This window comes from Chlamydotis macqueenii, chromosome 4 (assembly GCF_036417535.1).
Source record: "Chlamydotis macqueenii isolate bChlMac1 chromosome 4, bChlMac1.mat, whole genome shotgun sequence".
Taxonomy (NCBI): Eukaryota; Metazoa; Chordata; class Aves; order Otidiformes; family Otididae; genus Chlamydotis; species Chlamydotis macqueenii.
Genome location: NC_141559.1, coordinates 58741672 through 58769112, shown reverse-complemented (window position 1 = coordinate 58769112; position 27441 = coordinate 58741672). Strand labels below are relative to the sequence as shown.

The window sequence follows — 27441 nt, the reverse complement described above, 5'->3', positions numbered from 1 at the left end:
TGCAGGTGGGGTCTCATGACAGCGGAACAGAGGGGGAGAATCTCCCTTAACCTGCTGGCCACGCTTCTCTTGATGTAGCCCAGGATATGATTGGCCTTCTGGGCTGAGAGCACACATTGATGGCTCATGTCCAGCTTTTAATCCACCAGTACCCCCAAGTCTTTCTCAGCAGGGCTGCTCTCAATCCCTGCTCTTATCCTCCAGCCTGTACTGATACTAGGGTTTGCCCCGACCCAGGGGCAGGACCCTGCACTTGGTCTTATTGAACCTCATGAGGTTTACATGGGCCCACTTCTCCAGCTTGTCCAGGTCCCTCTGGATAGTATCCCATCCCTCAGGCATGTCAACTGCACCACTCAAAATGTGGGACCCTACATCATCCTAGTTTGTAATTGACTCTGACAAAAAAGTAGCGGAGTGGAAAAATAATCCCATCTCAAACAATAAGGGTAGGATTAAAGACAGAGCACAGTGAAGGGAGGGGATCCAATTCCATTAGACATCTCACTTTAGCAATCTTGCAAAGGTTACAGGGACTGATCTGTTGCTTAGAAATGGCTTAGTGAGTAGATCTGGAAAAAACAGAGGCTTTCTAAACTAGGTTTTAACTAAATGTGGATATGGTTAGCTCACGCATCCATCCCACACTGGAGTGCAAGTCCCAAGTACATGCATACGTACATAGCCAGAGGTTTAACTTTCTCACGTCGAGAGGAAAGCCTTCTGGCACAACTTGTACCCACTGCCCCTTGTAATCTCCATGTGGCTCCTTGTGAAGAACAATAATTCACCAGAACAACCTCTCCAGGGACCTGGCAGAGTTGCCATCACAGGAGGTTTTCAAGATGTGACTGGACAGGGTACTAGAAATCTCAGGTAGGCTCTCTTCCCATGGAAGTTTGGATCAGGTGGTCTTTTGATGTTCCCTCTGATCTGGGCTGTTCTATGAAAGCAGCCAAGTTGGAAAGAAGATCCGTATTTACAAATGTAATGGACATTCCCAGAAACTTTACAATGGAGGTGTGAGATTTAGCCTTATCATAAAGAAGAAACACAGGGCTCTCTGTTCCACTTCCTTCCATGCAGTGAACTGGGAGTTTCCCCTTTTCAACATCCAGTGATGACCTGTGTGGAGCTCCCCATCCGAAACCTCACTCATTACTTCGCTTCAGCTACAAGGGCTTTCTGCTGGGCTTTGCAGAATCAGCAAAGACTTCACCATGCCTATTGCTAACATTTTATAAATCAAGAGGTTAAAATTAGATCTCAGTATTGCAAATACTGGAAGTTTTTCAAGCCTAAACAGTCCTTGATTCTGTATTTCAGTGTCAATTTGAAAATCAGAATTGAAAAAGCAATATCATTTCTACTTTCCCAGAAAACAGTCAATGTTTCTAACTATTATGAGACACAAAATACATATAATTTTCTTCACGCATTAATCACTAGCTTTATATGAAGTGGATAAACAGATATTATCTCTCAGAAAAAGCTTAATATTGGAAACATCTTCCAGCAATTTAGACACAATGTACTAGGGGGAAAAAAAAAAGGGGAGGGGGGAAGAAGCGTCTTGGATCTAGCAGATTTTGAACACAGTAAAATTAGATGCAAAAAAATGACCTGTTGGTATAAACTCTTAAAGGGAGATGTGTTAATTCCCCTATTGTTACGCAAGATAAAATTGTACAGAACAATCACCATTGCAGCTGCCAGCACAGACAAAGAAAAAAGCACAGGAGGAAATTCAGAAAGGTAAGAGAAAAATACAAGTGGTTGGGCTGCTGGACTTCCCCTGGCAGCAAGGAACGAGTGGGGCTACGGCCGAGGGACTCCCACACCGTGGGATGCACGTGAATCAAAAGGGGCTGCATCCTGCTGCTACAGATGCCTTCCAATTAACTCAGTAACTCCACATAGAGTGTCTCGTAATTTATGAATTAGTTTCACACAGAAGACTATTTGCCTGCATTCCCTTCACATTCTGGTAGCTCAAATAGGGTTGAATGATTTACCTTCAAACTTAAAGTAAACAAATAAATCACCCCAAGGCTAAAAAGCAGACATGGAAAGTTTCAGCTCAAATGGCAGATTTTGTTGATGGCTCTAAGTGCCAGAAATGCTGCAAGAGCAGCTGTGCAAGTGCTTCAGTATGGTGCTCTATATATCCTTTTCCAAGCTGACTGAGCTAAAAGGGGTCAAGCCAGAGCCTGCCAATAACGTGGGAAGACAATACCTAGAAATTGTGTCACGGCTGACACTCATTTCTGAGGGGAAAAGGCCAAGACCTCCAAGGAAAACAGCCAGCGACCTTCCAGTCTGCAGAGGTATGAGAACGGAGCTCCACTTCCAAAGTGAGCCCTGACGGGACGCTGCCTCTGTAAAACGGGGGAGACAGTCTTCTCCTCCCCACCAGTTCTGCCAGGCCCATTTATGCCAGGTTGTTTTCCAATTAGCACCTTTGGAGGCGGCGCATTACGGTACTGCCGAGGGTGCCTGCTGCCTCCCTGATCACCCCCTTTCACCTGCCCTCCTGTCACAGAGTCACACTTGGCCCAGGGACACAGCGGAGGCAAGACAAGTTGCAGAGAGCGATATTATCGATGGAGCACTGTCTTGTGGGAGAGGACTGCACAGTATGTGACAGTGCTGGAGTAGAAAACAATTTCTCCTTCCAGCCCCGGTTTTGTAGATCAGCGTCTGATGCCAGTTGCATCCTGGAGGCTGATTGTTGATATACAATGTCCACCCCACAAGCTGGAGATTTCACTGGGAGGTAAATAAACTGAGAGGTGTAGTGGTAACACTCCTGTTCCCTAAAAACACCCTCCACGTGGCACTTGCAAGGCTGTATCTGGACTTCTGCATCCAGATTTGGGCCCACCAGTACATAGGAAGGAGTGACAAACTGGCACCACTCCAGCCGAGGACCACCAAGGCTGCAGGAACCACACTTGTTTAGCCTTGAGGTGGGCTTGTTTAGCCTAGGGATGCGGTAACAGCAGGAGGATCTCATTAGCATCTCATACTGACTCATGGGAGGGTTTTTCAGTCTGGAGAACAGAAGGCTCCCGGGAGACCTTACTGCAGCCTTTCAGTACCTCAAGGGGGGCTTATAAGACATACAGGGACAAACTCTTCAGCAGGGCCTGTTGTGATAGGACAAGGGGTAATGGTTTTAAAACTGACGGAACTTATAAAAATTTTGGCTCTATAAAAATTTATAACTTATAAAAAGACTTATAAAAAATTTTTCACTTATATCAATGAGGGTGGTGGAACACTGGCACAGGTTGCCCAGAGAGGTGGTGGATGCCCCATCCCTGGAAACATTCAACACCAGATTGGATGGGGCTCTGAGCAACCTGATCTGGTTGGAGATGTCCCTGTTCTTTGCAAGGGGGTTGGACTAGATGACCTTTAAAGGTCCCTTCCAACCCTAACCATTCTATGATTCTATGACTCTGAACACTCCATGGCTGGTACTGTTGTGTCTTCTGCTTCAACATGGGCCACTGTAAGAGTATAATGTGATGGAGAGCAAACCACACCAAAGAACCCCACAGATTTTGTTCTTGTTGGAGTCTCTGACAAGGTATTTAAGGATCAAGGTGATGCTCCCATGCTTAACTAATGTTTTAGTGGGGCACCACAGTGCACATAAGCCTGCAAAAGCATTAGGAGTCTACTCTGTACTTGGCAGAGTTAAATTAAGTCTACAGCCCAACCATTTTTGTGACTCATGCATTCAGCTAACAGGGTGAAGAGGGTGACAATTCACACCTCTTCGTTCCTGTAGCTTCCCCTGGAACCTGGCTGACTGAAACTTCCCCAGGTCTCTTTCCTGAATAGGTTAAAAAAAAAATAAGGCAGCTGTGCGTCATCTACACCCTGAGCAAGTACAGAGGTCTGCCCTCCAAGCTCCGTGGTCCTTAAACATTTTCACATGGGACTACACCCATCAGGCAGCAGCCCAGACCATCTCTCTTCCTAAGAGATAAGGACCAGCAGAAATGTTTTTGCTTTCAATTACTGTAGAGTTTCAGTGGAGCAAAGCACATTTTACTTGATTAAAAATAATGATGCATAGCACGGACTTTTTGCCTTTATTAACAGCTACAAGTACTTGCCCAAGCATATCCTCTGAGGCACAGAAGAGGCCCTACTCTGGTTTTCTAATATGTAATTACGAAGTCGAGTAGCACTTAATGCAGCAAAATGTTTGTGTAAAATGTATTTACACCTCAACAACATAACACGGACAAATAAAGGAAGCAATCTTCATTTCGGTGCATTTGGAAGTTTCTCTGTTGCTTAGAGAATGATTGTGTCCTTCACTTCCGTATGCCATTAGAGAAATACAGCTGCTTTTTCTGAAAAGAAAATAGCTGTGGTTTGTATTGGGTTTGGAAGCTTTTTAACCTTTTTTTTTTTTTTTTTTTATTTTAAATATTCCTTAAGTCTTTTGTTTTCCAACAAGTATCAGACTATTCCAGTAGACTGGCCTTGAGTTTCTGGGTCCCTGCCACCACCAGGATGGAGACTGAGTAGAAGTACAACTAATGCTTTCTGCAGAAATCCCAGTTCACTGTGGGCCAGATTGTGCCATCAATTTTTAAGCAATCCTCCACTGGTAGCAAAGAAGATTTCTGCTTAAAAATTGATGGCTTGATCTAGCCTTCTGTTGCTAATCATACATTATGAAGACTACTATAACCAAGTCAGATTCTATTTTTAAAACAAAAAGAAAATATGAGGCAGCCTGAAACATTATAAGAATCCACATTTTCTAAAGACTAAATTGCACTCTTAAGACCAGAGTCTTTGAATCAGTAAGTCCCTCTGATAGTTTGGGTGCTAGACATCACATTGGTATCTGACAGGCAAGCTAGTTTCTTGTTATTCCTCAAGTCCTCTCCATAAATAAGCAACCTCAGGTCACTTTACCGTTTCTCCAGGGTTTCCCTCATCTGCACATGCTAAATGACAGTGACTGAAGACCTGAGATGAAAGAGTAGGTGCACTTACAGCTCCCTGAAGCACATGGCCCACCAGGCACCCCCTCTCCCGATGCAAGCCAGAGGCATCTTTCATAACCCACTGCAGACCATTTCCCTCTTCTTAGGAAATGCTATGTTTGGCTTGTTAGGGAAAACACATTTCTGGAAGCATGAAAAGAACTTCGAACAGCAGGCTGCCTTTTCCTCAAATCACTACACCATCATTTTAGATGGACCAGTTGGATATGAGACTTTCTGTTTTAATTTTTAAAAGAATTTTAAAATTCAGCCATAAAGATATTTTCAATTTGGAAACTTCTTAAAACATAGAGAAGGCTTTAATATCACATCAAAAAAACAACAACAACAAAAAAAATAGAGGATATTGTTTTCTTTTACAGATACCAAGCCAAATTTGGGTGTTATATTCTAACAGGAGGAAATGAAACTGAATGCTTCTTACTGGCTTGATATTCCCTGATTTAGAATTGTTACATTTCAGTTTTTGACCTGGATTAACTTCACCCAGAGAATAAGGTTATCTCAGCTTATCTCAAACCACACTGGAGCAAAGCCTGCACACTAACACAAATTAAAGCTATAGAGAGCAGTTGAATCAATAGCAGCTCTGTAATACCCATTAGATCGGAATTTTGTCCCCAGTAACAGAGTTTTACTTCACATCACAAAACACAGGGAAGCCTTGCCCCAACAGGATACCCAATGGACTGTAACAATACAAGGAACACCACGGACCTACACACCTTAATTATCTAAAATCACACTGTTTGATCCTCGTGTACTCCAACTGATCAGTGTTTAAGATACCTTAACAGATACAGTTATTTATTTATATACATCTCCCGTTGTAGATGGGAAAACTAACCTGTATTAAAAAAAAAAAAAAACAAACAAAAAAACCCAACCAAATTCTAACTGCTATTACATAATAAAACCCCATTACCTTTCTCTTTTTCTCTTTTAAGTCCTTATGAAAATAAGCCAATTTTTACTGATAAATGCTCCAGGGATAAATAATATCCTTTTCCTTGCTCACAAGTTGTTATAATTACATTAACTGCAAGACAACAGCTACAAAAACATAATTAAAGCTCTATTTTTAAGAGATGAAACACTTCATAAATTTCCCTGATAGAGATCAAGACTCAGCAATCCTTGCTATCCTTTAAGAAAGCAAAAATTACTGCACTCAACAGGGAGAGCAATGAGGTTCCACAACATGCGAGACACCTAATTTAAGAGTGAAGCTGCTGAGTTTAAAGAAAAAGATAAACGTGCTTGTCTCTCTTCCCTCCCCTCTGCACCCGGTGTAATGAGGATTCAAAGCTATGTATCAATTAACAAATCAATGGAATTTCTCTTGCTGCAAATTCTTTATGAATACAGATAGGATTAGGCAAGCACAGAGACCTCAAGGCAATATATTACATTTAAATCATGAAGTTTCCCCTTCTGTCAAAAAAGTCATTAACCATTTCACTTCAACTAAATATATTTTTATATGCATGTATCCCCTCAAACAGTGTAACACTTCTGTCTTTAAGCACATTTACTTCTTTTGGAGCTCTACAAAGATTTCAAATTGCACAATCTCCATTGTCAATTATGAGCTGGAAGAAGAAAGCCCAGACTGGGTAGCTAGAAGTTAGCTGGGAATTACACATAAATAATTATACACTGTACGCTTGGGGGAAAACACAGGGAGGTTTCTTCTCTTCAGTAAATGAGGTTTCTGCTGTTCTTATCTACAGCATCTTTTTATCCATTAACACAGCATTATCAGTAAAAACAAATTATGATAATCCTCCACAGAATCAGGCTGGGGAATATGCAGCCAGTAACAGCAGCCAGTTAGGAACATGTAATTCTGAGCTGAACACAGACCCCCAAACCTATTAATCACCAGGATCCATTAGTTAGCTCACTGCTCAAATGAGCAGCATTTGAAGGGATAAAGGAGAGGGAGAACAGCATCAAATACTTACCGCTCAGCGCACAGTCCAGCATTTCTGCTACAGTGCTCTCCTGAAGGTTGTTAAGTGTCAGCCTCTTGGAGAAAAGAAATCTGACTTGCCTTTGTCACACCAGAAGCTGTAATTTGCCTTGCAGGCATCCAAACAGAAGCTTTAGACTAATAGACCACAGCTTTGAAAATACAGCTCCAGACAAAGGCTACTCCTGATGTAAGACTGTTGTCTAGGGGGGAGGCTGAGGATTTTTTTCTTGTCACTTCTTAAGTTTCTTACCTTTTTGTTGCAGCAACCAGGAATTTAATGCCAAGCACGTCATACGCAAACACCCAACTCAACGCTCTTCCTGGTCCCCGTCTCCGCTAGCGTGCATCAAGGCATCAGATGATGCAAAGTACACTTGATGCAGCCGTGTACTTGTACTTCAACGACGGGGGCCGAATCCCCCCGAGAACAGCAGCTCATTCATTTTGCATCGAGTTAAAGCACATCATGTCAGCTCCCACGCTCCTCACGGACTGTGCACTGTGTTTGCCGGCTCCAGCTGGGAGCGAGTGGGTGCTTCTCCCTGAAAGGCACTGCTCCATCAGGGGTGTGTCTTTTCCTCCCTTCCCATCGCTTTTACCATTTGCGCGCTCCCCATGCTCTGACCCCCAGAAGAGGCCTCTCTCCTCCCCCTTTAACGAGGCTTCACTGCTACGCCTTGTTTCTAGCCTGTAAACTTCCAAGATTAATCTGCTGTGACAGAAGCAATCTTTTGGGGAAAGCTGAAGTGCACAGGGAGTCTTCCCCTCCCAATGTTCCAAAGCCAATGCAAAGCTTTCACAGTGTGACTCTGAACTGAATGCAACAGAGAAAGAAAGTATCTTCAAAAGGCAGCAAAGAGTTATGGCCCAATCCAAAATTTCAGACAGAACTACAACTGCATTTACTTCACTGAAATTACACCTGCTTATGCTAGAAGTGAGATTTATCCTGCAGATGTAAAAACAAACACACCAAATAATTTGATTTTCCAGAACTGGCACAAGCAATAACAATAAATGTAATTTAGAGGTGTTGCTTGCACTAAAGGTGACAGTAAACACAACACTCCTGGAGCTCCAGTTTTTATTCAGCAAAACTCCCCATCAAACACGCTCAACCAGCAACAAAGAGTGCACTCCCAACGTGGTGGGGCTTAATCCCCATCCTGGGGCATTCAGCTTTCACAGCTACCTGCGGCATTGCACGACTCCTCTTGGATTCAGGGGAGGCCTAGGGGGAGGCAAATGCCAACCGAGGAACAACCACAATGGAGAAGGGACACGGGTCGCCACCCTGGATTCACTCTTCTCCAACCAAAGGACTCGCACCTTCAAACGTGCCAGCAGAGCTGCTCGTGGGATTGCATCCTGCCCTTTTCAAGGAAAATGAGCCAACATGGCAAACGTCCACCAAGCAGCCTCTTTAAACTCGCTGAGCAAAATGTGAGCAAAAGCAGGGCAGGGAACGTGACCGTGGATATTTCCACCAGCAGATCTGAGAGGGTGGAAAGCAGTCACTTCTTCCAGCTGCAGAGATGCACTGGGAGCAGGATGTTTGCTCACTGCCTAAATATACCGAGAGTCTAGTAAGGTTCCTTCCTTCCTTCCCTCCTGTGTATCATCAACAAGGTTTGGCAGGACCAGTTACGCTCAAGCAACAACCTGTGCCATCCAGAGAGCTTTCCGCTGATTTCCACAGGAGTAACAGGTTGGAATTTAATAAACAAATCTGTTGATGCTGCCTAAGAAGAAACAGATCCAACTCTTTCTTTCTTGGATATGCTGGATGCCCAGCACTAATAAGAATTCAAGGCCACATAACAGTGTTTGCACTGAAGCAAACAAGTAAGTTCTGGAAAGTCTTGATGCAAATATGGAACTCACTTCTGGGGAAAGAAAGAGGCATTTTTATGGACAAGCAAAATGACACCTTTAACTGGTTAAATGCAGTAAAATACACATGCCCTACACTTTTGATCCAGGTTCCAATATGCATTCAACACAACATGTTTAAACTTGCAAATGAAGACAGACTTAATCTCATAACTATGACAACTACCCCTTCTATTGCTATTCTCCTCTTTTACTCTCAGCAAGCAGCACACAACAGGATATGGTAGCCTTCCAGCTGGCCAAACAACAGCACTCGTGAGAACAATGACCGACTTTGACTTAAAAAGGCTTCTAAGGAGGGAAGCCAGACTTTGCCATTTTAATATGCTGGAACAGTTTGTGGGAGAGAACCACTCTTCCCTGAACCTTCTCTTTAGTACAAGAAAAAAGATTCAGCAGAACTTTGGAAACCTGTAAAAATAACTATAATTAAAACTAGGTCCCAGTCTTCACGTTTTTAGCTAGCTATCCAGTAAAATGAACTGGGACTGAATTCTAATCCTGTGTTGGTTCTGATATTTTGGTATGTGATAGATGCGATACTTACTGCCTGTGCACCTTTCAGTAATGATATGGCTAGACTAGATACAAACATGCTTGCTCGTTGCTGAGAAATAACTCATCTTCATATCAGCATTTCAGCTTCCCTTTCCCTTGCCCCACACACCCTGCTCCTCTAAGTTGGTTGCTTCTAGTTGCTGACTATGGAAAGGGCAACAGATTTACTTCTGCCACCAGCAACAGGAAAATCTCCCAGGGCTTGGCCAACAGGCAGTTTCTGAAAATGAAAAACAATTTGGGCCCAATATCTTCTCGTTTGGGCACATGCAATTTGCTTAGTAACTACAACCTTGCCTTGTGTCTGTCGTTCTGGCAAAACTTAGCTTTACCAACCCTCAATCCCTCCCAAAAATGTGAATTTAAACATGAATTTAAATTTTAGATACAGGCTTTTGAGGGGAGGGTGGTATGTCTGATTTCTGATTCCTTCAAGCTTACTTGGCCAAATATACGTATTCTGAAGATGAAAGGTGAAACTCACACAGAAGTCTTCTTTCATGAACCGGGTTTTAAAGAATCATCATCAATTACTCAAGTTTTGAAACAAGTCATGGAGGTTGCATCAGCTGCCAAGTTTGGCTGAGAGGCTCTCCCCAGGAACAACTGCTACAATGAACCATGTGAAAAAATTTCATGCGCAAACACTGCAGTGGGTCTGATTTCCCACTGCCAGCCAGCACTGTGAGCGTGCAGCCAAATTGCTGGGCAGGAGGAACCTTCCTACTGCACTTTACCTAAAGGCTGCAAAAGAAATGAGCTTGCAGCAGGTAATGGGTCAAATTTACAGTGCCAAAAAGATCACAAGCAGCCAGCTCTGGCAAGGTGAAAACTGCCCGGCAGAGCTCTCAGCTACCTAAGATACAACAAATACAACTCCTCCATTGCCAAAAAGTGCCAAATTCAGGGCAGCAGGGGTGTTTTGGGGAGTGCCTGTTGTAAATACAGCACATGCTGTTCCAGCTTCTCCCAGCTATCACATGCGGCCCTCTCATGGGTCCCCAGCTGGGTTATATGTCCTCAAGCGCCGTGTTCCTCACTGGAGATAAGGTTCAGCCAAACTCATAATCAGGGAGTGGATATTCAGATATGCCCAGTAAAGAATGTGGGCAGATCTCCATGCACTTGGCAGTGATGATGTCCCCAGCTCTCTGGTTAAACTGCCAGTGAACAGCAGGGCATCGGAGTAATTGAAATTAGTTATACTCTAGGCACAGAGATGGGACCGTGTTCTCCCCAAATTGATCAAATATTCCTATTGCATGGCCAGAAGCTCTCTACCTCAGAGTAAAACACTGAGTAAACCATCACACACAGCCCTGGTAATGCCAGCATAGCCATGGCTGGATTTAAGAAACAAAAACACGATCAGCGGCTGAGATCCTCAGACCCACCTTGTGCATGTGCAAAGACTAGATCCAAGGGTTTCACATTTGTGAAAATGTTGAGGAAAAACAAAAATTATGAGTAAGGAACCTGGATTCAGGTTGCAGTTTATTTCAGTTTGAACATGAGGAAAGTGATAGTGTAGCAACAAATTCATGTTGTGAGGCTGAGAGGGTATTTTTGCAGGCAGAGAGGTAGCTAGCCCTAGCAGCTGCACTCACGCTGTTGGCTCACACTCGTAAGCTACAGACTTGTAATCCTACACTTGAGATAAAAGCAGAAACAGGTTTGCATCCCAGCTCCTGCATCTGCAGCATTCAAAGCTCCACTTCTGCCTTAGAGGAAGAGAAACAAAGGTTTCCCAAACTTGCTCTGCCTTTTGCTATTCTGAGGCACCCATCCTATCTTGAAGCAAAACATGTTGATGTTTTGCAAAACTCAACAATTTTGTTTAGTCTTCAACAACCTAGAAACTTAACACCTCCCATCACTGTGATCATCTACTTTCATCATAACTTATCAAGCAGCAACAGCAGCACCAGATCTTCAAATTTATCTGAAATTTCATATTACTTTAAAAAAAAAAGAGCAGAGAAGATGAGGGATGAGTGAAGAAACATTTCATGAAGGTTAAATCCTGGATTCACACAGGTATATGAGAATCTCCATACACACCACAAAACAAGTTTCCAGCATCCATGGATGGATGAAGAAAGTTTGAAATACTACCTTGAATCCTAAAGGCTCAAGTGTGACAAAATTACTATACAGTTTATGAATGCCTGGGTTGGCAATATCCCAGAAGGGCTTTGTTTCTTTTTTAAACTAAAGACCTTGAAGCCACATATGTACTTCATAAACGAATAGAGGGCACGAGCAATTGCTCAGTTTGCTTTGTCTAATTCATCTCATTATGTTCCTGATGGTAGCTGAGCAAAAGCAGAGACGAAAAGCAATTTTCCTAATAAAATACACGGGAGTGTCCCCCAGAAAAGAAAAGAAAAGAAAAAAAAGAATTTTCCTTAGTGCATCTGTTTTCTTGTTGGGTATGGGTGCATTTTATCTTAAATGTACATCTACACCGTTGGAGATAGACATGTAAAGTTTATTTATACTCTTCAGACAAAACCAAAAGAAATAGGCAGAAAATAAAGTTCTTAATCAGTGAAGAAACACTGATGATATACAACTAAAAAACAAAAGCAATTCAATACTCCTTAGCAAACTGAACTACAGCTGCAATCAGCTTGCCAAAAGAAGGAACCTTAACTGCTATGAGATTGTCTGCAATTGCAGAGGACAGGCCATAAGGACCCTGGTGGAACCTTCCAGTCTGAGCTGCTGAACAATTATTCAGTAATCTGCAGTTCCTCTTTCTGCATCTTCTTGACAAATCCAGCATCATCCCAAGCTCTGCCACGTGTCAGTAACAGGCATCCCAGAGCATGGGCAAGCTCACTTTCACAGGTGCTTGTCTGAAGTGGAAAAATTCACTTATTTCATTGATGTTAAATATAAGATCAGCAGAATACCAGGTCAAATGCTGAAGCCAGCCATCCTGCAGACCTCAGCCTCTTTCATTCTCTTCTAAGATTCATAGCAGGCTCCTTACTTTTCCACCTGCTGTTTTGTTCTTCTACAAGAACCACCCTACCTCTGCTAAAGAAATAACATCTAACTGATTCTGCTGCTCCCAGAGGTATTAACATTGATTTTGCTAAGCAGTATCCAGGTTTTCCAGGTCCACATTTGTAAGTTATGGACCAATCCAACTCCTTTTGAAGTTAATAAAAAACTTCCCATCAATTATAAGAGCAATTTGGTCAGACTCAGGTGGCACACAAGTGTACATCCAGCCAGCTTTTAAATTAATCAAGGCGGGAAGACGGGAACTTCAAGCAGTAGAATATGGACATTTTAAAGACAATTGAGTTCTATATTTAATGCATCATTCAAATTATAAATTGAAATTATTTTTATGGCATGAAGATGAATAGCATTTATGAGAAGCAGACCATCATCACAAGAGATATAATGCACACGGATTTTTCAATGTCATTATGCACAAATTTCCTCTCACAAAAATACAATGTTCATGTAACACAGTTTCTAAATACAAAAACAAGTCAATCAGTAAGAAAAACCCAAAATGTTTAAGACACTTGAATTATCTGTTGAAAAAAATCTTTTAGTTTGCTCAAATTAGTGTTTAAGTTTCTGCTAATGAATCTGCAAGCATCAAAGAGACTTTAGTAGGCAATCTACCTCCATTGCCAGAGGGCAAATTGTGCTGAATACCACTGACAAAGGCCCTTTTCCCTGGTGGAGCCAATGTTAGGAAATAAGCCAACATACCATCCTCAGAATTAAAAGACTGAAGTGAAAATGTTTTCTAAATACACGCAATGGATAAGACGGTATATGCTATAATTTACATAAAGATGTATTGCATATAAATATTTGAATTGCAACCAGCTAGTAGCAAACGTAGAAAAAGCATCCCGAGGCAGATGCGACATTTAAATAATTAAAATGGTAAGTAAATAGAAGAGGATGCTCTTCCTATAAAAGAGGCATGTTCCAAATTATTATACCAATGCAGTTCAGTCAAGTTTGTGACTGTGCTTAGAGACACGTACAGGACAAAATTTGGACCTTATTTAACTGTAGCACGTACCAAATTCCAGAAGACCTTCAGTGGTCTGCAAATACAGAGGCATGTCACAAATTCCCTTGATATCAGAAGTATAACACTGATGCAAACATGAAAAGTGTGTTTATGTAGGTGGATATAAATATTTACACAGTAAAGGCCTATACAGAAACATCCTACCTCTCTCTAACCCACCAGTACAGTGCAGGCATAAACTCCTTGGATAGGAAGAAGTACTAGAGACAGGTCATTTTCTGGCTGTACTTTTGCTTTTTAATTTGCTGTATTAGGAAGTTGTGAATGTCCCACATTTCATTAACCGGCATAACGCAGAGATGATTGAATGAAATCCTTTCCACTGCACAGTAAATTTTCTTCTCTGAATAACTTTTTCAGAAATTATTTGCCCAGTATAGTAACAATTTTTAGGAAGTCAAATGTTTGCCTGAAACAGAAAACAATAAGCTTGGTAAATGCGTGTCTTGAAAAAGGCCGACCTTTTCAAATAAGCCATCATGTGAGAGAAAAGTCCGTTGCTGCTCATACAAAGATACTATAATCAAGGTAACAAAGAGCTGTATCGAGCATCTCAGTCAGTGTCGTGCTTGTAAGTATTTTTAGCACAATTTTTCATAAAACATTCCTCTTTTCTTCAGTGGTCTACATTCCCTGTGGCTTTTCTCCTCAGGTTTTTTATATGCCCACCTTATTAGTAACTGAACAGCTTCAATATAAATTAGACTAGCAAAATTAAATCACTAGTGGACTAATTTGGTTCTCTCACATCTGCCACAGAGACCTTAGACTAGACAAGGTCTTGAGATAAGAACAAAAGAATACAGTGATATATTTTTGGTTGTTTTTTTTTTTCTTGAAGAAAAATGTTATTGAATTAGATATTGACAGCCTTCACAAGGCTATCAAAACCTAATTCTCTTGTGAAAATTTGTTCCATAGGTGGCTCCCTCTATACACAGTTCCTACTGTTGACAGATCATCTGAGATGCGTAACGAAGAGTCTAACTTCAGTGCCTCTGAAGATGAAGGGGGTGAAAAGCAGGTGCCTTCAATAGACTCCAACTGGTGTGGGAAGGAGGATGCTATTTTTTGTTAGCATAGCCTCTGCTGAGAGGAAGCAACAGATTGTGTATGCATCCAAGTGCATGACCAGGCAAAGCAAATAAGGTAAGTTTAAACTACCTTTGATCATCACTTAAGACCAACATTTCTAACTGGGTGTTGAAAACAAGGCGGGCTGTGGAGAGGGGCTAGGAGCGGGATGTTTTCTGTTCACAGCTACGGAGCCGGACAGCAACTGCCTTTTGCATCACTAGCATCGCTGTTTTGCCACAGAGTTAAAGCAGCAGTCAAATACAGGAATCCAGCCTGGACGTAGCATCTGCTTAATTAACATACAGTGAAAAGAATAATAGAAGAAAGCATCAGATTTCCACCCCAAACTGGCAGTCAGTAGCTCTCACAGGCAGCTCAGGCTATTCTTGAGGGACCTTTGTGACAGCCGCTGAAGTTCACCGATTACCCTAGTTGTATCCTAAAGCGCTGGAGTCTAATAGATCGAATCATAGGGAATGTGTGGAGATTTTCTAGCACAAATATGTAGAAAGGCTTTAAGCCAGGGAGTCAATCAATATAGCATCTTTTTTATTAATTGAGACAACCTGACTACATCGCAGTGGTTATTTGTAATCCAGGTTTAGAAATAATTTGTCTTACCTGAAAGCTTTACAGTTGAACAATTCCAAGTGCTATTTAAAAAGCCTGCCTCCCAGAGGAAACATTAGATACAATTCCCAAATTATATGCAATATTTTCCATTATTTATTAAAAACAAATATAGAATAGTAAAGACATCTACAATAAAATACTTAAACAGGGTTCTGTTTAAGGTGACTAAGCGTTTAATGCCATGCTCAAGCCACTAGCACAACAAGTGACATTTTAAATTATTGTCTGGTTGTTTTTCCTAATAAGAAGGGAAGCCTCCTGCCATTTTCCCCACTTCTTTACAAGCAAATGCCACAGCACTACCCTGAGCTCTCCTTCAGGGACTTCTCCATTCCTGTACCCCTCTCCTTATAATTATTCCCTTCTGTGTTTGTCTCAACAAAGTCTCCCCTCCATGAGACTTTTCCACACTTGTGCTAATCGACTGCTACCATGCTTCTCTGCTGCTGTTTCTGCATTTAAGCTTTTCAAAGGTTACCAAATATCTATAGCTCCATGAACATGATTCTCCCTAGGCATATCCTTTTTTCTCAGCTGCTCTCAAAAGGTGAATCATTTGGAAGCACCTGAGCTGCTCACAAGCCTCATCTGTAAAACTGAAAAATCCCTCACTGTCACGTGTAATAATTTTTCATCTCATTAGTGGCATTAAGCAGAAAGGATAGAGGGATGCTGCCCTAACACAGCTGAAGCCACCACTGATACAAAACCACCCACTGGGGTAAAACTATGGCTGCTTATTTCAAGGTAATATGGGCCTATTTCAATGCATCTTCAGTCTACCATGTTTTTCATGTTAAACCCTGAAACTAAAGTAAACCAGTTTCATTAATCAAAGTAAGAATGCACCATACAGCTTTTTGCACCCACTTAACAATATTTGTTTGAAAACACATTAATTCAGTAAGCTTGACTGGATTTCCCCTTTCACAGCTGTTTTGTTTCATTACCCCCTCCTAGAACACGCTGCACTTGCAAACAATCATGTCAGGCCTTATGGATATAAATGGGAAGTTTTGTATAAATAATCACCTAAACTGTTTCTTAGTGAGAGGGGAAAATGCTATCAAAGCATACAGAAGAGGATATTCAGATGCAGTTGGCTTAGAGGAAAGGAGAAAGGAAAAGATTACTCTAAAAAAACCCAGCTAAGAACATGGGTCAGAAAAGCCAGTAAAATCCTTTTCCTCCAGTATAATCCCTCACCTATGGCCTATTTACGTGATTCCTCACAGTACGCTTTGCCCTTATTCCAAGGTTATGGGGACCAAGGGGAATAGGCAATATTGATTAATAGTGTCTCCGAGTTCGAGGAGTTCAGCTGGAATTACACAGTCTTTGAAGGGTGTTATCTTTTCAGAAGAGCAGGTGCAAACACCATCTCAGTTTTAATTTATTTTATTTTATTTGCTTTTCTTGACCACGTCTCCTTAATGCAGAAGAGAAAGTTTATTATTCATTATCCTGCACAGCTTGATAAGCTTCTCTCACGGAATCGGAGAAAGACTCAGTCTCACAGCACATTTGATCATCACCTCGAAGAGAAGTCAAACCCAGAAGACCATAAACACTTCTCTGAGCAACGCAGCTGTAAGCCACGCTGCATCACTGAAGCCTGATGTTGTATTGCTTGTATTTTCTGAAAGGGGGAACTATAAACTACAGATACAACAGGATACCCCAACCACACTAAACTTGTATTTATTGTCTCTTATTCTCTTAGCTTTTAATTGTTTAATTAAGGCCAGGTTTCCCTCCTAAAATCTCATATCCATATGACAGACGTGCACTGGAACTCAAGCCAGGTAGTATCTGTAAATACGCAGTCTTGGCTAGGAAATACAGATCATAACCCCATGAGACAGGCACTTGACCTGCAGCACAGCTTCCACACTCCCCACTCACTGCTTTTCTGTCCTCTAACAAACCAGATCATGCTCAGACAAGTCCCTACCCCTCTTAGCCTGAGACACACTCAAAACTCAGAACAAAACATTTAACCTGCTGTAGCACTGTTGCTCAGATGAAAACTTCCAATTTTGTATGTCTAGAGAAAGGTTCCTAAATGTGTATTTAGACATTTGATTTTCAAAAGACATTGAATATACAGAGATTGAAGTCAGTGGACAGTGCAGGTGTTAAACACCTCTGGAACCAGATCATTTTTATTTAGCTGTTGAAACAGCAAGATAGGATACTAATTTTAATTCCCTGTATTTTTAGGAATCTGAGCCATCACTTTATGCCATTTCCTCCTCATCTTTACACAAATTTGTCCTGTTTTCTCAGCTCTTGCCCTAACTCCTGAGATAACAGAGCTCAGGTAATTTCTCTTTTGTTGTTACGACTTTCTTCTCTTCCAGCCTTACAGGATTACGTCCATCTGACTTGGGTCATCTATCTGTTTAGCAGTCTGCCCTTCCTTTTGGAGGCAGCTTGAATCTCATCTTTAGTGTGTGCATCATCCTACTCTCTTCCTCTCCATGCTTCTCCCCTTTTTGATTCCCAGCCTCATTTTATTTCCTGGTATCAAAGCAGCCGAAAAACAGCAGAGGTTCAAAGAAGCAGAGCAATGGACAATCCACAGAGACCAAGAGATCCCTCACTACCTCCTGCCAAAATGGGCATTATTAGGGCAGAGGAGGGAGTGCAATGCTTTCATGCTATCTAGTCACAGAGCCTATGGTCAGAAAACTCCAATACCAGAGAATCTGCCTCTCCACCACTTCGGAAGCAAGATGTCGTAGTTCAGCCCTGATCAGGACCAGACTACGCAGTCCCTCTCCCGCTCCCCCCACCCTCCGAGAGAACAGGGGGAGATGATATAAGAAAAACGGCTCAAGGTTTGAGATAAGGACGGGGAGAAATCCTTAAAGTTACCGTCACGGGCAAAACAGACTCGACTTGGGGAAAACTATTCATTTATTTTCTAAAATTAGCAGGAGAATGAGACAGGGAACAAGATAACCTCCCCCACCCCTCCCTCTTCCCGGGCTTAACATTATCTCTACTACCTTCCCCTCCCGAGCGGCACGGGGGGGGAAAAGGGAATGGGGGTCGCGGTCAGTTCATCACGCGTTGTTTTACGCCGCTGTATCATCGTCAGGGGAAGAACTCCTCGCATTCCTCCTCTGCTCCAGCGTGGGGTCCCTCCCACGGGCCACAGTCCTCCGTGAAACTGCTCCGGCGTGGGTCATCTCTTCCACGGGGTGCAGTCCCTCTAGAACAGCTGTCCCAGCGGGCCCTCCACGGGCCACAGCCTCCTTCAGGCCTCCACCTGCTCTGGCGTGGGGTCCTCCACGAGCTGCAGGTGGATCTCTGCCCCTCCGTGGACCTCCATGGGCTGCAGGGGGACAACCCGCTCCACCATGGTCTTCACCACGAGTTGCAGAGGAATCTTGGCCAGGAGCCATATTACTCCTCCCCCTCCTTCTGAACTGACCTTGGCATCTGCAGCCGTTCCTCACAACAGGCTGGCAGACGCCTCTCAGGATCCTTTTTACATCTTATTCACTTCTCATCTCCTCTCCACTTCTTGCAGCCGGGCCGGGCCGAGTTGGGCACAGTCGGCTGCCCGGCGGGAGGCCAGAGGGTGAGGCCTGCAAGGCCCATGAGGCTCGCGCCTCCCCCTCTCTGCCCCCCGCTCAGCTGCTTCACATCTTCTCCTCCTCTTTTTCCTGTTTTCCCCTACTTAAATACGTTATCGCAGAGGCGTTATCACGGGACATTCTGCTACCAATTGGCTCGGCCTTGGCCAGCAGCGGGTCCGCCCTAGGCCCGGCCGAGTCCACTGAACAAAGGGGAGCGACTTCTAGCAGTTTCCTACAGAAGCTACCACCTTAGGCCCCCCCTCACTAACAAAACCAGAACACAAGAGTAACCGCCTTCCCTTCTCAGCCTGCCAGAGAAAACAAATCTGGACTATGTGATGACAAATTTAGTGGATAAACAAAGATGCTATGTGTTTTGTCCAATATGCCAGGTGCCCATGCCATTCAGCAACTGGTTGCACATTCAGTCCCATCAAAGCTGTCACCTGAACTCACTTGCAGCCCTCTTGGCCAGCTAACGGTTTATTTTTTCAGCTGGAATATACTGCTGTTGTATGGAGACACCATGACAGAAGGAACTGTGATCTTTCAGGCAATTAAGGTCCCACAGAGGTTGAGGTGGGCTTTGGACTGGTGGAAGACCAACAAAGATAAAGGAGGATTCAGGAAAATGTGCTATCGGAAACTCTTTTGCAAAATTGATGGGCCACGTTACCTTTTCTCTCTTCCTTGTTAGCAAGCTGCCCAGAAAGCAAAGGGCATGCACCAGCAGTTGAGAAGGGGAGAAAAAACCCAACCTGAGGGATGATTAATGTACTGCAGCTTGCAAGTGAAAAGAACAACCCTTTTATAGCTTCAGTAGGCTAATATTTTCCAACATGCTTTTAGAGCCCAGAAAAAACATGTCATGGGCTGCTTGTTAAGAAGCAAATATAGCACTGACAATTACTCACTGTGTACCTGTGGTGCCACAAATCCTCCATATGACAATGACCTTACTGATCTTGAAATCAAACTGTTTAACCAAGTACAAGGATTTTTCTTACTAACAAATGTTAAATGAATTGTCATGGCTCCGGTTTCAGTACAGCAGGAGAGGAAGACTGTACAGAGTACAGTGGCTTTTACTGTTAAAAAACCTACAGGACATCACTTAAGAAACAGAGTCTGCCAAAAGGATGGACAGATACAGTACGTGTATTTTCCTTTAATGTCCATATATACATATAAAACATAGGTGCTTGGAGGCTACACATACATGTACAAATACACATACCCACCAACTTCTCTTGGGGGAACCTGCTTTTGTTCACAATTTTACTGAGGCATTCTGGCCTTTCTTAAAGTCAAATATATTTTACTGATTGATTAATTGAAAACAAGGGATGCTACCTTTCAAAACACAAAATCACCACACAGCCTAAGTCAACAAAATTATGACGCCTCTGCTTATCACAGAACTGTTTTAAATGAAGTAACTCTACAGGTCAAGATAATAGTGTAAGGTATGGAGAGAGTCATTACAGCATCCTAAAAAACATTTCTGCCTGAGGTGAGTTAGCAGACACATCCTCAGATTAAACTTTCATCAGCAGATCTCTGTATTTCATCAATCTTTTATTATGGCATAGCTTAGAAAATCATCTGGTCAGGTGTCATTAGAAAACCTTTTCATCTTCCAAAGCAAAATCTACCCAAATAAATTACTACAAGCAAAATACAGTTAAAAAGGAGGGCCTGCAAGATCGTTATGGGGTTTGAATAGCTCAAAATAGAGCAAAATGTACAATCCTACAGTATTTTAAAATTTAAACACTGCCTTTCACAACAAACTCAATATATTTTATTACACAGCCTCTTGGACTAGAAGATTTAAGATAAATAACAACACTTATGTACAACACTTCTGGGAAAGCTTCATCCCAGAAACTAGGATTTCATCAGCTTTCTGAACAATTAATCCACCACAGCAGCAATGTGTTCCCCTCACTCTTTTCTGTTGATGGCAAAATCACAAACAGGGAAAGCTGCTTTTGCAATCAGTGAATGCCTCTGGTGCTTCTCACATCAGGACCGACAGGTAATATTACCATGGTAAGCCCAAGGACTGCATGCTAATGTATATCCTAAGAGAGATATAGTGCAATTTCCAGCTCAACAATATGGTTTTCTCAGCTCAGGTTCTCTTGTTACCAAGTGCCTTCTTCCTGTATTTTGGTGCTTCTTCAGAAAATTCTACATCATTTATGTCACCCTTCAAAGCCTGTTTCCTATACTGAACCTCTCTATGCTGAAAACACATTGCGCATCTGACTACTCAGTAATAAGTACGTTTTTCCTGCTTGTCTTTTGGATCTTTATCTGCTATTTAACACCACATGCAGTCTGACTTTACTTACAAATAATGGCTACACTGTTTTACCTACAATCTCATTTTTTAAAATGGGTCAATAAACAAACTAAATCTAAAAAAGAATAGGCTCCAGTCCTGAAAGCCATACTGGACAGGAGACTTCTGTAGAAGCATCTATCAAAATTCTTATGAAGGGCTAAGAATAGGAAAGCTCAGAAATCAAACGTCTTATGATGAAAAAAAAACAGATTCCAATAGAAGTGGCTAAGAACATTACTGTGATGGCAAGTGAAATATCAAGGCTGGTTTTGATTCTATGTTTATATACTAAATCTTCAATAAACTATTTCTTGCTGTTGTTTAGAGCAACCAATCAGGAAAAGTCATGCTCTCTAGAAACAAGAAATGTTCATTTTTGACACAGAAAGGCCAATTCCCTCTTTTGATAGTAGAAACATGAGAAGAAATTAGTTTATTTGCTCTACTAGGTTCTCTTTATTATCAATGTCACAAATAAGATCTCTTTTCAGGCAAAGAGCAGAGGAAGTTTCTATCTTTCATGACCAAGAGAGAGATCACTGAGTTTGCTTTGTTTTTAAACTTTGACATGTACTTCACCCACATACTCTACAACTACAATATTTTTCTTAATAGACACGTAAGTTTCTGCAGAGGTCTCAACAGAACAGGAATTCAACTTTGGTCCTCAGATATAGCATGAAATTGGGCAGGAGCAGGATCAGGGATGGTATTTCCTGTGTCTTGTACATAGCTTTTGGTAAATGTTACGGCATACCATGGCAGGTCTGAACAGACAGAATGACCTGCGCATACACAAGCTTTCTACCAACTCCTGTCCTGCTCATGGGGCTTATACTCATATAGGAGAGTTTGCTATTGCCTCTCATCCCTGGACAGGTTTCACCAAAAGCTTATGACGTTCTTGGTGCCACATGATCCCAAAAAGCACATTTCTCTTAAATATCCCCTTTCAACATCCACTTGTCTAGCATCAGTTCTGTCTTTAGAAGAAGTATGTATCCAGTCTGGAGAAATGTGACTCATTATCTTATTTTATAAACAACATAATGGAATGATTTTCTTTTCAAAAGATATGTAAATATTTGAAAAAAGAACTATAAATGCTTTAAAAAACCAAAAAAACCCAAAACACAAAGCTGGCTTCCTTTACTCTGTAGGTGCCCTACATGTAGGTGCCCCTTAAGATGCTCTATTTATTTTCTGACCTGCTACAAAAAATCTGACTTGAAGGGAAATGTGCAATGCACTCATTTTCTGAGTCAAGCACAGCATTGTAATGGTTTATTCATAAGAAGTTAAAACCTCTCTACTTTCTACATTTCAAACTAGATTTGCACCTTTCAGATCTCTCAAAACTCTGCACCAATGGAAGTGAAAAACAGTTAAAAAAATAAAAAAAAAATCAACCATCAATCATTTTTAAAAGTAAAACAATTTAGAAAGATGGCATTGGGTCATAGAAACACTTACCACCTTTCCTTTTGGAAATTTAGCCAGAAATAATGAGAAACTTTGGAGGGGATTAGAGAAGTTTCACAAAATTAGGAATTTTCTTGCATTAAGATCTTTAACTAATAGCAAAGGCTTAAAACCATTACTTCTCCATCAGCCAAACTTTTTTCTCCATCAAATCAAATATCTCAAGAAAATGGAAATACATGCATACAGTCAGAGTGTAAACAGCACATTCAACTCAGACCAGGAGGAAGACATGCTTTCACATAGCCAGGAGAACCATACTATGGGACATATTTGAAAACATGGTTTTATGTTAAAAAGTGTATATACATCTGAACCAAAACAGTGTTGCGTGAGCAGTTTTATGCATCTGGCTGAATTAATCTGAAAGGTTTGCTCAGCATAGGTTTAGCAAAACAGCATATAAGTGATGACCTATGAAAAGCAGAGATTTTTAAAAGTAACACCGGCAAGAAAAAGAATTTACTCATCCTATCATAGGCCCCGGCACACAATTACTCAATCAAATGAATAGGTTTGATATTTAACTTACTCCAGCTGTATGTATACTCTGTATCAGCAGACAGAAATGGCACCAAGTCAAGAGGGATAAGGGGAGTGAAGACTCACCGGCCGTTGTCACGACCCACTCCCCAGACTCTGATGCTCACAATGGGCTGCGAATGAAGAACTGTGCGGTCCATGGGGTCAATCAGGTTCAGCATATCATTTTCCAGTATAAGGTACATGTCTTTGCCCTGCAACTCCAAACAAAATACAGTTACACTACGTCCCCTTCTCAGACCGACTGAGATCAAGCAGTTATGCCTATGCTGTTTAGACTGGCATGCTCTTAATTTACTCAAAGTTTCAGTTTGTTCCAAAAGCAACTGAAAATAAGTTCATTTACTTCTGGTGCAAAAAAGATCTGAGATAGTATCTTGCTGCTACTGTATTTTTAAACAATCCCAATCACAAAAAGCTTTGATGTCTTTTAAAAGCAATTGTTTGACTCATTCAACTCCAAGCTACTGAGTTATTCAACAAATGATGTATTTATCTTTTGTCCAGTAAATTCTTCCTAATATATGAGAAGTCAAGAATTGTCTTAATAGTAAAAGCTTACATCAAAACCTGTAGTCTTAAGGCAGAGTTTCTTCCTTCAAACAATATGCTTTGTTTCCATAAACTTTAACCAATGGGTCATGGGAACAGACAGCAATTTGTACATGTCAAAGGATGTATAGGATGCTCTTTGAAGAAAGATTAATTAAAGGGCAAAACCTAGCATTAAGGCATGAATGTGAATTCTGCTGGTGACGGCAGAATCCCGGAGCCAGGATTTCTCCCTAATTCTTCTGGCAAGTCAGAACAAAGAGAACGCTTTTTCCCCTTAGAGGAAAGAAATTTACAAGCAGTTTTCCTTTTGATGCTAATTCACAAATGTTAATCTTCCTCCTATGGCTACCATTTGCAAAAGGTCTGCTGCCTCTTCTATCACATCTAATAGCTTTCTTCTCAGAGGCTGTACATCTACTCTGTGGACTGTGAGATCCCACAGAAATGATCCTGGACCTATTGCCGAGAGGTAAGACAAGCTCCTGCTGATAAAAAGAAAAAGAAGGTCGGAGCTATCAGCTAAATATAGAGTAATTTGTTTCCTCTCTACTGTGCCAGAATCTATAAATGAACAGAAAGAATGGAAAGGGTCTGACTTCCTACTGGCAGATGTTTCAAAAACGATCTTTTCTGTCACTTCAGTGACACAGAAACCTTCTTCCCGCTTGGTTACAGTGGCTCAAGTCTTAACGATGTCTAATTTTGTGTCTGTGCAAGACACACATTCATGTCACCCTGGGAGGGCCTGCTTCCAGGGTTTCCAGGCAAGGGAGCAAGGGGCAGGCATCGCTGATCACCTCTCCCACTCCCAGATCACAGGGATTCAAATGGGAACTGTGGCAGATCTGGCAGCTCAAGTGCCGAGAGGGTTGTGGGAGAGGAAGGGGACGCAGGCTGGTATACGAGATACCAACACAAGAACGTTTTGCCTGATGGAAGAAGTACAGCTGTGGCCAAGAAGCAAGGCTGGATATATAGGCTGCTCTGAGAGAAGCAGAAACAGACGCAGCTGCAATAATCATGCATGTCAATGGGGCAAATCAGCAGCTTTGAACTTCTTATGGCATGCAGAAAAAGAAACATGGGAAATAAAACACAGAAGCCAGGATGGCAGACAGGGAAGTAAAACACAGGCAGACCAGGATGATGAAGGAATACAAACAGAAAAAAGAGTCACCATAAAGAAAAAGGGTGAGAAATTTGCTTGGAGGTCAGAAGCAATAAACAGACTATGTGAAGAATGTTACCAAGTGTCACGAAGATTGCTTTTTGGACCCATTTTCTACTTCTATATTTACTCCAGAAGGAACTTATTACAAGAAGGTAAAATCTGTTCATCATGCAAAACAGACTGGGATTGGGGTAACAAAACTGAATCCAAATTAGCTGGAAAAGATTGGAGAAAGGGCAGAGAAGCAACATAAGTCACAAAAAAATTATCCTTGCAATGTTCAAGGGATAGCTTGGCCACAGCTAGAAGCAATATCTTTTGCTAAGTTTTGTTGCCTTATTATACAAAAGCTATTTTAGAGATGAAAACACTGCATAGGGCAAGAAGAAATGAGTTAGACTAAGATCTTGAACACAGACATCACTGTCTCAGGCTGCTGAAGAGCTGCAGAGATCTGATGGTCCAAGATGAAGAAGGCTCTCACTGGAAGAGCCATGCAGGGAAAGTGAATAAAGGAAAGAAAGGCTCGATCTCAGCAGTCTCTCAGGGAAGTGTTATATACTGTGGTATATAGGTCAATAGCAACAATATTTCTTTTTCTTTTTCATGATTATGTAATGTGCAGGAATACAATGCATGGCAAGATAGCAACACAAACAGATGAATCGTGGTTTTCTTCTTAGATTTTACAGAACTGTGGAAGTTAGAAATTTACAGAGAATTTATTTTGGAGGGGAGTGGAGGGCGTGAAATCCCACATTAAAGCCAGTGACAAAGTTTCTGCAGGGTCAGGATTTTACCCAAAGTGTGTAGGTTTTTTGTGTTTTGTTTTGCTTTTTTAAATAATGAAAACTTGGGGATGGTCCTATTCCCAATTTCACTTTCATTACATTCTAGCTAAAATAAATCTTTAGGCAATCTCAAAACCTCTATCTGCACTCATCAGTTCTAGCTTCATAATAGATTTCTGCTGTGTGTGCTCCATCTGATATGTCAGTGACTAACATACTTTTTTCAGATTCCTCTCCAAAACGTGCCTCTTCCAATCACTCTTGAAGCATCACAATGCCAGCAGAAAAATGTGGTTGTAATGATTTCTTTTAAAATCAAGAAGACAATTTACTTCAGGGTCCACCTATTCAAGCAGTCTCTCTATTGTTTTTTAAAATAGTTTTTATGAACAGCATTCTTAATTAAAACCTCCATTTAAGAGGACCAAAACTTTTCACCTGTTTGGCTTGAAAACTTGTAAGGGTTTCCAACAAAGAGCAATGGGACTGACAAAGAGAAATAGGGAAGAACGTGAGCATTAACTCTTAAACCAAAATAAAGTAAACGATACATACGTTTCAAAGTAAACAATACATTTCAAAGTCCATGACTGGCACTCTAATTGCTTGTCTAGCCATATTAACTAAATAAAACTGTTCCCAGAAGTAATGAAAAAGGAGACCAATGTTACCTTGTTCATTTATAATTACAATATACACTTCTTACATTAAAAAAACTCTTCTGAAATTACTTTAAATAGATAGGGCACTCTAATTGCATCCCTTGGAACATCACTTTCATTTTTAAACAGGCATTTTCTCCCAACTGCTCCTCTGAAGTGTCTCTGCATTGTTGTGGTCATAGCCAGGACACTGGACACAAGCCTTAGGCTGTAACAATAACTTGGGAGAATGAAGGATATTTTTCCTAAAATTTTAACTGAAACAGACAAGTTTTTCTTTCAATTTCTCTTCTCTTCAGCAGTGCTGCTTCTCTCAGATAACACGGATATCAGTGAAGGTCCCCAGCACATCTCTTTTCCACACCACAATACCTCTAGTTTCCTTCATGTCTCTCTCTGCGCTCTCACAGCATTATCCTGTCTGCTGCCAATTCAGAAAGAAGCACAGTTGATGAAGGTGTCCTGACCCAACACCAAACCAAGAAAGCAGAGAGCTGGGCTCTCTGTTTTCCCCTCAGTATGTGGAAATTTGGCATCCTTCAAAACTGGATGACAGTGGCGAACAGATATTCAAGAATTATTGGACAAGAACCAACAGACAGACTGATGACATAAAATTAATTTCCTTCTGAAACTCTGATAAAATAATAATCTTAAATAAGCCATCTGTCCATCAGTCTAAATCTTCTCATACATTTTAGAAGCAGGGGTCATACCAGTCTAGACTTCCCTGAAGCACTTTTGGCACTAGGAAACATGTGAAAATGCTGCTCCAAAGCACCACTCTCAAACCTCTGGTCAGGAGAAAGACTTCTACTGATTTCAACAGTTTGTCCCAACACTGTTGCACTGGTGCGTACTAGTATAGGCGTAAACACGAAGATGATGTCTTTGTGGAACCTGCTGTCCTGAAAAGTTTGGAACAAAGCTATCAGCACTTTCTTTGAACCCTTTTGAATGTTGTAGCAGTGTCAGCTGAGATATTGAAGTCCCAAACACACAGCATGGACTTATTTGCCTACAGATTTGTTCTTTCGAGAC

General features: G+C 41.5%; 1 protein-coding gene across 18 annotated transcripts in view; it reads right to left on the bottom strand.

Annotated features, from left to right (window-relative positions):
* Positions 1 to 27441, bottom strand: part of APBB2 (amyloid beta precursor protein binding family B member 2) — a 193921-nt gene that overhangs the window by 22689 nt on the left and 143791 nt on the right. For 16 of the 18 annotated variants that reach the window (XM_086746723.1, XM_086746729.1, XM_086746726.1 and 13 more), the window contains one exon: positions 23288 to 23415. In XM_086746723.1, the coding sequence (XP_086602849.1) occupies positions 23288 to 23415 (128 nt within the window). Of the gene's footprint in view, positions 1 to 7267; positions 7581 to 8209; positions 8230 to 23287; positions 23416 to 27441 lie in introns of those variants that run through there. The other 2 variants (XM_086746734.1, XM_086746732.1) reach the window with 2 other exon arrangements.